At 42.9% G+C, this 12,792-nt stretch overlaps 1 protein-coding gene across 1 annotated transcript in view; it reads left to right on the top strand.

Moving 5' to 3' along the window:
• The window catches only part of ksr2 (kinase suppressor of ras 2), a 389,906-nt gene that overhangs the window by 282,377 nt on the left and 94,737 nt on the right, over positions 1 to 12,792 (top strand). Inside the window, exons 13-14 of the mRNA XM_078226092.1 lie at positions 794 to 845; positions 8,459 to 8,835. Of these exons, the coding sequence (XP_078082218.1) occupies positions 794 to 845; positions 8,459 to 8,835 (429 nt within the window). The remainder of the gene's footprint in view (positions 1 to 793; positions 846 to 8,458; positions 8,836 to 12,792) is intronic.

Here is a 12,792-nt window from a genome sequence, read left to right as displayed (position 1 = left end):
GGTGCTTTTTCACTGGAAAAGTGAAGAGTAAGAGATTTAATAGATGCTTTTAAAATCAGGGAGGGATTTAGCAAGGGAAAAATGATCCCAGAACAAATGGCCTTAAAAATAAGGCTACTCACAAACCAAATAAGGAGTTTAGGAGGAATTGCATGGCAAATGATGTCAAATTTGTAGTGATCGAAGCAGATAGAATTGACTCATTTTTCAATTGAAGCATACTTGGGAGAAGGGAGTGGAGGGATATTGCATCACGGTGGGAACTTCTCCCAAGATATTGTCTTTATTATGCATGCATTAAATCTATGTAATCTCTGGTGTCAGCTAGATTTATTCCCATCTGCAAAAGAATTAATCGGGGGGGCTACAACTCCTCCAATATTCTCATTCTCTGAGGAAACAGCTCACCGTTCAACAGCAAACCCCACCACGATTTCGGAAAATCATTCTTTAATTTGGGGTCAACACATTTAGTTCAATACATTGCACCATCAGCCACTTTACTGCATGAAAATGCATCGGAATTAACTATGGGGTGGATTTTCTCAATTCGCCCCCCCGATAGAGTACTGGAAGTTCAGGCAAGGAAGCCCCAGGGAACTTTCTGTTCATTAAAATTAATGACCAGAAATTGCATGAAGCAAAGTACTCTCCTCTCATGTAAGGTTCTTGAGTACTTGGTCAAATCTACCCTGCCTAATTAGTGCCCGTTGTAGAGAATAGAAGTTGCTGTTTGATTTTGTTTTTGTTTGCATGGGCTATTTTCAAAGATTATGGTCTGTTTTTCTTTCAGAAGTGAAGGAACTCCTGCACTTAGAGTGGAAGTGAATGAACCCACTTCAGAGGTAAGTTGAATGTAATTAAAAATGATTAACTGACCTCTTGAAGCTAATGGCTTTATCAATAAAATTTAAGCAGCAGGACAACTGATGAATTAATCAATTTATAAGATATTTCATTTAAGAATAAGAGCCAATAGACTTAATAAATTTAGGAAGCTAAGCCTAGGTTTACTGATCAGTAGTAAAGTAACTCCAACATCAATGTATTTACTTAATTCTTGTGATTGAAAAGAAGTAAATATAGATTCTTGATTGAACTGCTTATATGTTGTTGGAAAGGAAAATTGAATTTCGCTCTAAATAAACTGCGGCTATGTGAAATTAAATTAAAATGAGCTTTGCTAACCTGCTTCCTCAGTGGTTTAATTAATAAATAAATCAAACGGGGAGCTAACCCATGCATGATTAGAAAGGTTCTGGTTTCGGTGCTTGGTCTACGGTGCATTAGCTCATTAGTTCATCTCAACTATGGTAGATAATGAGAGGACTACAATTAGTCTCAGTGGAGGAGAAGTTCATTTTGGGAGAGTTGGCCCAAGACCAGCATCATGTACTTACCTCCAGTTGAACTCCTACCTGATATTCCATCATTCATTTATATGTGTTCAGTTCAAAGGCCGGTCCTTAGCATGTTGTCTGCCAAAACTTCATCTTGAGCCCTTTTTTGGCAATACCTGATATTCAATCTTATTAAAAACAGTGCAGTATTACTCGAGCAGGATCTTCAGCCCGCGCTCTCTGATCGCCGATGGGGGCTCAAGATCCGGCGAAACCCGAAAATTGTGAATCTCACCAGCGTAATCGGGGTCTCTGAGTTTCGGCGTCCCTCACTAGTGATGTAATCAGGTTCATGTAACGGGTGAGAACCTGATTTGCATTCATTTCAATAAATTTGAATCTAATTTAAAGACCCCCCCCAACTAGATTTTTGTACCTCGCCAATGTGGCGTCACAGCAGTGAGGTTTACAACCGATTTACCCAGGTGTAAACCTTCAAAGAGATTTCCCCGGGGGCACAAAGGTCACTCTAGCCCCCAGGGGAGCGGGACATGGCCAGGCAGTGCCTTGGCAATTTTGCCTGGCAGGGCTACTCTGTGCCCAAGGGCGGGCGGGCCCTAGGGGGGGAAGCAGATACTCTGAGCGATGCAGATACTGGCAATAATCGGGGCGGAGGGGAAGGGGGCTGATGGCAGCGATGATCAGGGCTGGGGAGGGGGCAAGGGTGCTGATGCAGACATTGATCGAGGGGAGGAAGGGAGCCAAGGCTGATGATGATCATTGTGAGGGGTGGGGGGCGTTTGGAGAAGGAGCCAGATGTCCTCGATGATCAGTGGGAGTGAGGTAAGGCCACTAATACCTCTGTGGTGGAAGGAAGGCAGGATTAATATTTTTCTCAATTAAAAAAGGGAGTGGAGCCGGTTCCCAGCAGTTAAACGACAAGATCTGGAGAGAAAACTGGCCAGTGGAGCTGGAGTGTTCATCACCAGGACTGACACTATGCCTAATTCTTGTAAGATTTCATCCCACATTTTACACGACCAAGAAAGATTTCGACCCCAGTTCTAACCTCTGTAAGATGCAGTACACTGAGCCGTTGCAGGTTTTGCACCTGAAGCCACATGTTTGCCCAAGCACTACAATGATAGGCTAGGACAGGGAATGACTGCCTAATAATGCCATTCATAGGTGAAGCCTGAAATACAAAATTTCAGATTGTTCTAATGAAAGCTATGCATTTGAATTCTTCAGAACGATGTGTTCTGCGCTATTATTCCATTCACTGGGACAAATAAAAATCAACAATCCTGTGAACCTTGCTGGAAAGTGCACACATTCTAGATACTGGATGAGAATATCATCAAGCTTGGCTGTGCTGCTCTCTTCCCACCCCCTCACTATTGAGTAACCTGCCAGTACTCACTGTCTCATACTTACACATGAAAAATTACACCTGATTGAGATACTGGAAGGCTGCCATCACTGTGGAAGCATATTTCAGCAGAAGTCAAGACTATCAGAAAGAAATGGAAAATTAATTGGCATCATGAAGTGTGTGCATCATTTCCCATCTCACTTCACAATTGACTGTCGGAAAAATTTATTCCGAGCATTTATTTTCTATTCATTGGCTCAGACATGCACTTTCTTTCAGCCCTTCTTCCTTTACCCACCTGTCCAAATAACCTTGAGCATTGACATAGTTACTGTCTCAACCAGGAACTGGAAATGAATTCTACATCTGTCTTAATTTTAAAAAAGTTCTTTTTTTTTACCTACTACCCCATATTTTTACCCACACAGCTACGCAAGACTATCTTATTTCATTGACTCAACATTTCTTATTTTAAAAAACATATATTAGATCACTCCATGTTGTACATTCCTCTAACAAAACAAAGGTCGTAGTTCCCAAATGTTTCTTCATATTTTAACTTCTTCAAACCAAGCAGCACCATGGTGAGGCTAAATCTACCTACCTGGGGCAACCTGGTCGCACAGTGGTTAGCACTGCTGCCTCATAGCGCCAGAGACCCGGATTCGATTCCCAGCTTGGGTCACTGTCTGTGCGGAGTTTACACGTTCTCGCCATGTCTGCGTGGGTTTCCTCCCACAGTCCGAACGACGTGCTGGTTAGGTGCACTGGCCATGCTAAATTCTCCCTCAGTATACAGGTGCCAAAGTGTGGCCACTAGGGGATTTTCACAGTAACTTCATTGCAGTGTTAATGCAAGCCTACTTGTGACGAATAAATAAACTTTAACTTTACAATCCGATTAGTTTTTTTTTATAGCCGTATTCAGCCATTAATGGGGAAATGGCACCATTGGGACTGAAAGCCGGAACCAACCTCCGTTTAGCCAGCTGTAGGGCCTGGGACGGCATGTTGCTGCCAGTAGCCAATGAAGATGCCACTGCCGGAACTGCCTTCCAATTAAGGCAACAGTCCATCCCTTGGAATTCCCAGTCCTATCAGAGGGCTAGAAGTTTAATAGCCACAGCAACGCCCCTGCTACTGATGTTCATTGCTGAGGTTGCAGCTTCAGGGAGACGGTGCTTGAAAGCCAGGGGCCCTTGAAGACGGGTAAATAAGGTTGGGGGGGTCGCCAGCACCAGGTGTGGAGAGGGTGTAGGGGTGTTGCTCACTGAGCCCCAACAGCCTATTGCTGTAAAAGAAGCCATGGAGTACCTGTAAATGAAGAACCCCTCCCACCGCCACCACTGCAGGAAACCAGTGACAGATCACAAGGTTTCACTTTCTCATCACCCTACAGAAAATACCCACGGTGGGAGGTGGCTTTTAACTGCCATTGTCCAAGCCATCAACTTTATCACCACTGGCAATATGCCACACTGACAGGAAGACATCAGGTCCCCAACACCTTCCTCCACCGTTTTCTGCCAGCCAGATTGTCCCACAGCCCATCCCAGAGCCGAGAAAGTTTCAACCGTGGTTTGAAACACTGCTGTACTTAAAACATCATCATCCAAACCACTGTGAGCAATAGTTAGTATAGAACCTCACCTAAATATGAGTAAACGATTGTTTATTACTGACACTTAATTCCTGTCACATTTCCTCTACCATACTTAGCCTATCACAGTTGGTTGAGAATAATTTATTGGCATAAAGCAGCTGGACCTCCAATTCACAATGCCGTGGAACGTCTGTAATATGTTTTCAAAGGTCTTGCGCTCATTTTGACATCCTGTATGTGATGTCCGCAGTGCAACATATTGTTAAGATGCAAAATAATCTTAAAGACAGAAAGCCAGTCATCATTCAGTATACTAAAATTTACAAGCAGTTGCCATGGTGCTATTAATAACCTTTAACAGGTTGTAAATAGCAACAATTATCTAGGTTTGCCTATTCGAACAGCAAAACATCAGAATCGTGCCCCTGGTCTAAGACTGTCAATGAGCAACCCCACAAGACACCCGCTACTTTCTTTGAAATTTTATAGAAAATCTAAGACTCGCTCTGTATTTGCAAATTTGCTCTGATTTAAATGATGATCAAAAAAAAACTCCTTTGCGTGTTTTAAATTAGATTGCCACAATTGCTGGTTCCCTGCCTTCAGGCATGCAGAGAATCAATAGCCCAGAATACGGGGCTAACTCCATTAATCTGCTGCCACATCATTTTCTGTTGTCGAAATCAGAAACCTTCTGTTACCAAGAATGATTGCTTGATTGGGACAGTAAGAAAATGAGCACACAGCACTCACGCAGGAAGTCTGTTCTTGAGGATGTGAAATAAGGTACCACTGAGTTAACAGGTTGACTGTGCTGGCTGTTGATGATTCATTCTGCACACCGTGTCCTCTGTGCGGAAACATTACCAACTTCACAAGAACTGCTGCATTCCCCAAATTGAGGTTATTTGCAGGAAAGTACAATAGATGAGAAGTCAACAGCTGAAGCAACAATATGCTTTTGTGGGTGACGGACGGCTTTGGAATGTGTTGGCTTTCATGGTCAGTAAACACACACTGCAAAGTATATATTAACATATTTGTGTGCAATTCTTCTGTCTGCTGTTTTAGTGTAATCGTGAACCCATTTAACACCCATTTTGCATCAGAATAAACAGGTTTATGTTTTCATTGACCCAGCTGGCACAGGATTTCATTCTAAGATATTAATGTATTCCTTACTGACATTACACAGCACAATACCAATCAAAAGTAAAATGAACAAAAAGGAGGTGGCCAAAAGATCATATTTTTACGAATGCCAAACCTAAATGGAAAAAAAATTAAGATGTATGAGATAAGAATTCTAGATTGCCTTGTTCTATTGTACATTTATCAAGGAAATGGATATCAGCAAACGTTTTTGCTCTTGAGTCTTGGGCAAAGATGGAGGTTTGCACAAGAGAGGAACATTCAGTGCAACCTTCAACATTAAGAAGTCTCACAACACCAGGTTAAAGTCCAACAGGTTTATTTGGAATCACGAGCTTTCAGAGCACTGCTCCTTCATCACTCACCTGATGAAGGAATAGTGCTCCGAAACCTCGTGATTCCAAATAAACCTGTTGGACTTTAACCTGGTGTTATGAGACTTCTTACTGTACCCACCCTAGTCCAACACCGGCATCTCCACATCATGGCTATCTTCAACATTAAGACAGGGATGTACAGGAATCTCGTGGCATCGGGTACACCTTTGTTTAAAGATGGCATGCAGTGACTTTATGCAACCCTCTGAGGTTACCCAGTTTATTTTTTGCATTCTGCATCACAAGGGAGGAGAACAAGAGTATGACAGCTTGCATAGGGGCTCAGGTTCTGACAGGGTAGGTCGGAGGTGAAAGGGGAGGGGCATCCTAGTGTGTGGGTCATGGGCATGGAGGAGTGGAAGCGGGAAAGACCTAGCGTCCTGGGTGTTGGATGTAGCTAGCCAGTGAAGGCATTGTAGAAGATGTGCACAAGCATGTCACTAGACACTCGGAACAAAAACTGATTACCTGCAGATGTTGGCAAAGACAACTGAAGCTGTTCCAGGAAGTTGGAAATACATGAGATTGTGCAGCAAGACTTGACAGGAATCCCATGCCAGTGACTCCCAAGGAACTGCGGAGCTCAATTTTCTTAGTGTTTTCCAGAGCTCCACTTCAGGCAACATATGTGGTGTAGCACAGGCTGCCACACACAGGTGCATAAAGGAGGGGACCAATGAACTCTTCCATCATGCAAATAAAATTATCAGGGCCATTGCTTGTTTCTCTGGAGTGCAAAGGGTCATCAACTGCACTTACGTGGCCATTAGAGCTTCCTGGACCAGTCATTGACATTTGTTCATTTCAAAGGTTTTCACTCTTTGTGCAGCTATCCTATAGTCAAACATAAAGAATCATGCGTGTCTGTGCTTATATATGAAATGGGAGCAGAAATTGGCCATTTGACCCCTTGAGCCTACTCTACCATTCAGTAAGATCAGGGTTGTTGTGTTTGCATTGTGTTCCACATTCCCATCTACCCCCGATAACCTTTGATTCCCTTGTCCGACAAGAATCTATTTATCACTGCTATAAAAATATTCAGTGAGTGACCCCCCACTTCCGCCACCTTCTGAAGCAGAGATCCAAAGCCACACAATCCTCTGAGAGAAAAAAATTCTCCTTATCTCTGCCCTGTGATCCTTAATTTTAAAACAGTGTCTCCTAGTTCTGGAGTTATTCACAAAAGAGGGAATATTTTCCATGTCCACCTTGCCAATGCCATTTAGGATCTTATACATTTCAATCAAGTCACCCCTCATTCTTCTAAACTCCAGTGGAAAAAAGCCCAGTCTTTCCAACCTATTCTCACAAGACAACCAGCTCATTCCAGGTATCAATCTAGTAAACCGTCTCTGAGCTGCCTCCAATGCTTTTACATCCTTCCTTAAATAAGGAGGCCAAAACTGCACACAGCATTTGAGATGTGATCTCAACAACACACAACATAACTGAAGCATAACATCCTTACTTCAATAGCTTACTTCAAATCTTCAATAGCATTAGAATCATAGAATCCCTACAGTACAGAAAGAGGCCATTTGGCCTATCGAGTCTGCACCAACCACAATCCCACCCAGGCCCTACTCCCGCAACCCCACACACTTATTCTGCTAAACCTCCCGACACTAAGGTCAATTTAGCATGGCCGATTAACCTAACCTGCACATCTTTGGACTGTGGGAGGAAACCAGAGCACCTGGAGGAAACCTACGCAGACACGGGGAGAAAGTACAAACTCCACATTGGCAGTGACCCAAGGCTGGAATTGAACCTGGGTTCCTGGCGCTGTGAGGCAGCAGTGCTAACCACTGTGTCGCAACAACATGCCATTGATAAAATACTGGCCCATGTTGAAAGGGTGAAATTTTCCCTACTATTGTATATGGTACCAACGTACTCCTTTTGCAGATTGGTAATCAACAGTGGAACATTTCTCTACGGCTATCGCACTAGTCAGTAATGACCTTACATGATCATCATAACATTGCTATTACACATCAAGGACTTGAGATTGACTAAGGCTCAGCATCTGTGCTGACAGCTGCTGCTGGCCCAAAAACAAGACTAGGCGTTAAAACCTTTATATTGAAACGAGCAAAACGATATAAAATAAGTACAATGCTGAACATCTGTTTGATAATTAAGGCTTTCAATGAACGCCGAACCGTTAGTTCTTTATCTGAAGGTATCATTTTAAAAATTATTTCATGGTATGTAGGTGTTGCTGGTAAGGCCAACAATTGCTGCTCATCCCTAATTGCCCTTCAGAAGGTAGTGGTGCCTGCTGCCTGCTTGAACCTGATTGTTTAAAATTAGTCTTGCACATTCATTGTGAATATAGAGTAAAGCATGAATGAGATGGAGATTGAGATGGATTGATAAACCTGGTAATAAAAGGCAAAAACAGTGAATTGAAGAACTAGCCATCATTGTGCGGAGCATTTTGGATTTACATGTTTAAAACACGTGGGAACCACTTGGTTTTCGGGCTAATTGTGTGTACCATGTAGCAAGCACATTCAGAATCTCTACTGTGTGACATGTTTCAAAAAACAAAGATCCATTATGCAAGTTGCTTGATTAATTGAAACTCATTTTGTTTTCTTAGAATGAAGATGCAAATGATGAAGCTTATAAGTCAGATGGTTCTGAAGATGATTTTGAGGAAATGAACCTTTCGTTGTTGTCTGCGCGTAATTTTCCACGAAAAGCAAGTCAGACCAGCATTTTCCTGCAGGAATGGGACATCCCATTTGAGCAACTAGAAATTGGAGAACTGATAGGCAAAGGGCGCTTTGGCAAAGTCTACCATGGTCGTTGGCATGGAGAGGTGGCAATCCGTCTGATTGATATTGAAAGGGACAATGAGGACCATCTAAAACTTTTCAAAAGGGAAGTGATGGCATATAGACAAACTCGACATGAGAATGTGGTACTGTTTATGGGAGCCTGTATGAGTCCCCCTCATTTAGCTATTATCACCAGGTAAGTGATGTCTCAATATAAGTTATTTTGCAGGTTAGCTAAAGAAGAGATGAGAAATAAAAATTCTTGTTCCCACAATTGCGATATTGCAGTAACAAGTAAGACCCAAAGCAGCTTCAATTGATTTTCAGTGGCTAAGAAACACTCATTCCATTTTCTTTTCAGTTGAAAGAGGAGATGCAACCCAGAACTCTCTTGCCCCATGATTGAGAACAGAGAATTTGCCACTCAGCCAAATCTCTGTTCACTGCAGCGGGAACGAAGAATCGCAGCTGTGGGTGAGGTCAAAGAATCCAGCCCCTCATAATTTTGTCACAGGGTGCTGTTTGATGTCATAAGTGGGAGTTGTCTTTAACGTATTTGAGGCATGACAGGCTAACTTATCGTGATCTTTATCCTGGCCATACTATATTGTCAATGTCAAGCATGAGGCTTAGTAAGAGTGACGGACAAGGACAAGATTTATCTTTTCCTTTTCATTTCATTTTTATGAAAATTATGATGAGATCACATGCATATGTAAATTGTCTGTGATTTTCATGATGAGATTCTGAGTTCAGGCTAAGGATCAATGTGGGTGAACATAGACTTTGGAGTACGTTTAGTCATCACATGTTCAAACCACAACTTTTGGAAAAAGAGGAGTCATTCTGAACAGAGTATCCTCATTGAACCAGCCAGACCTCATTTTCATGTGTGACCCTGCTGAGTGAACAGCAACTGAATGTGTTTAATAGCTGCAATCCTTCTGAGAAGTTTGATTTTAAGGCTTCTGTTGAAATTTTCATGTGGCATCCACTGTGAGAGAGGTGATACTAAATGTGATTCTAGAGGTAATCTGGCTGCCAAATGCCATGAAACCAGGAAATAGGTGGCTCACACTCTTTGAGTCCTCTATAAGCCTTGAATAATTACAACTCGAAACAAAATTGCAATGGACCTAATCGGAACACTAAAAATTGATGTGAAAGGTTTCTGATGTTAAGAGAAAGATCCTCCTGACATTAAATTTAGCCTGCTGAGGAAGGAACGTCTACATATGCAGCATGTACGCACTGCAGACCTTGTTTGATGCTGTGCTCCGTGTGAGCCGCAGTTAACAGTAGTCACTATTGGTCTGCCCTTTAGCGACAGTAGCACATGTCACCCATTTTTGATGGATTTAATCTCAGTTTTAGATGAGTAGCTCATGGATGGTTGTACACTGCCACAGCAAACCTTTACAAACATCAGTTTTGATTCAGTGTTTGTTGCTAATCTGCTCAGATGCTTATTAATTTTTCAAATAACAAAACTCAAAGGAATACAGAACAGTGAGTTGACATTATCTGTTTAATGTCCACACCGCACTACTGCTCTGATCGAGGAGTCTACCTATCTTGTTGGGATAGGCGGCTGGACTGGGGAGTCAGATTTTCCACCCGTTTTAACTCATAGACACCCCCTACACCATTAGAGGTGGGTAGGTGATGGGGATGGCACCCCTGACCATGCCACCTGATTTTACACCCCTCACCCCCTGTCTCTCTGCCTGGTCTTGAGTGGATGTAAAACTCTGGCCATTGTTACTAGCTCTATACAAAGCTCTGATACATTACAATGTACAGTTCTGTGCTGATTGATTACGTGCAGCCTCCTCTTCTGAAGAAACAGCCTGTTGAATATTAGGAAGTAACATGAGGAACATCTTTATGTGAAACCTACGTTTCATCTGACATGTAAAGATGAGCAAGAACATTCCAACGGTTCTAAGTTTGCTGGGGAAGAGAATGTCAGAAATCTCTGTGTGAGGAAGCCTAATCCTTTAAAGAAATCAAGTTGGAGATGTAGCTTCAAATATTTAGGGGAGGAGTGAGAGATGGGCCGAGTGCTTTGAAGGCTGCCCAGAATATGTGGCAGCATCCTAGAAACTGAATGTTTGCCATATGCATAGTACTTGTAGATCATCGGCTTATTTTAAGTCGGTACCCACAGCTCTTGGTGCTCTTCCTGAATACTAAGAATGTTTTTGTCTGTTTTCCTTTCATGAGTCATGCACAGACGAGGTAGCATGAAATGATCGGGCACTTGCTGCCCTATTTGCTCTCCAGTGTCACTATTGCACGATTTTGTTCTTTTGAAAATTATTGCTTTCATCGTAGACAACTCCACCAATTAAATGACAGCACTCTTCATTGAAGAAGGCATCCTAGCAGTTGTACAATGAATTAGTTAGTCTTCAAGCTAAAATTTTGCCTTCCCGTTAAAGATGCAGCAGGATTTTAAAAGCTGTTGCTATCCCAGCTTCCGCACCTCCCCGCGCCCCCCCCCCCCCCCCCTCCCCTCCACCGGCCCCGCTCTCACCCTGCTATCCCCTCACCCTCATTGCCTGGTAGCTCCATGAGCATTCTGGCATGGATAGGCTGCCACTCTGCTGCTGGCATGGGTACACTTGGAGCATGGTCAAGTTTCTGGCTCAACTGCAGAATCAGCTGCCAGACTTTTGGATGTGTTCATCAATTACAAACAATATGTTGTTCTTGACGAGGCACGAGTTTGCATGTAATTGAAAAAGCACACTAGAAACAGTTTTTATAAACAGTCAGCAGTAATGCATATCACTTGCTTATTGCATATAGCACTTTTTTCAAATACTCTTGTTTTGTGTCCTCTGTGTTAGGGACAGGAGGGGGGTTAATTTAAACAGCACTAATTTTTCCTCTGTCTGTAACCGGAAAGGTGTTTTGATTTGTTTCCTCCTTTATAAGCAGCGGCACATTTCCCAACCTCTCGGTTTTGGTGTGATCCAACTTTCTATTGATACTCCCACAGCAAACTCGAGATAGGATGAACTCAAAAGGTTAGTTCATTTGCACGTGCTCAAAACGCAGGAGGAGGGTCGCAATGTCGACTCCGCACACTGATAGTAAAGAGAGATAAAGAAAAGAAGGGTTTACAGTACAAAGACCATAGAGAAAACAAAACATTGGTTCACCTGGGTTCCAGATTCCAGAATTAAAGTTCAATGAGGTATTCCTTCACGGAGGTTGGTGGGCTAAAAACTGATGTTGTAGAATTCACTTTTCCAGTGATGTTGATTTCACGCAATGGGATAGGCATGCAGAGATGAAACAGTCTTGTAGGCAATGGTGCAGAAGTTCAAGCAGAGGCAGTGTAGTTGGGGCCAGGTGTTCAAACTGGATAGACCTCCTTTTCTGTGAGGCTGCCAGTCAGATGGCAAACAATACAAGAACAAACAAAAGTACAGCACAGGAACAGGCCATTCAGCCCTCCCAGCCTGCGCCGATCATGATGCCTGCCTAAGCTAAAACCGTATGCACTCAGAGTCCGGATCCTTCCATTCCCATCCTATTCATGTATCTATCTAGTTCCCCTTAAATGCTGCTATCGTACCTTCTCGCACCACCTCCCCAGGCAGCATGCTCCATACATTCACCACCCTCTGTGTAAAAAAAAAACTTGCCTCGCACATCTCTTCTAAACTTTTCCCCACACACCTTAAACCTATGTCCCCTAGTAATTGACTTTTCTATCCTAGGAAAGAGCATCTGATCATCCACTCTGTCCATGCCACTCATAATCTTGTAAACCTCTATCAGGTCACCCCTCAACCTCCATTGTTTCAGTGAAAACAAACCGAGTTTATCCAACCTCTCCTCATAGCTAATACCCTCCAGACCAGGCAACATCCTGGTAAACCTCTTCTGTACCCTCTCCAAAGCATCCACATCCTTCTGGTAGTGTGGCGACCAGAATTGTACGCAATATTCTAAATGAGGCCTACAGCTGCAGCGTGACCTGCCAATTTTTATACTCAATGTCCCGACTGATGAAGGTAAGCACGCCATATGCTTTCTTGACTATCTTATCCACCTGCATTGCCACTGAGCTCTTCAGTTCAGCAATACAATATTACTTGTTACAAAGCCAGAGGCCCATGGCAAATGACTTTACCTC

The sequence above is a fragment of the Mustelus asterias genome, chromosome 13 (genome assembly GCF_964213995.1).
Source record: "Mustelus asterias chromosome 13, sMusAst1.hap1.1, whole genome shotgun sequence".
Taxonomy (NCBI): Eukaryota; Metazoa; Chordata; class Chondrichthyes; order Carcharhiniformes; family Triakidae; genus Mustelus; species Mustelus asterias.
The sequence above is the reverse complement of the archived record's forward strand: the minus strand, read 5'-3'. Positions and strand labels throughout refer to the sequence as shown.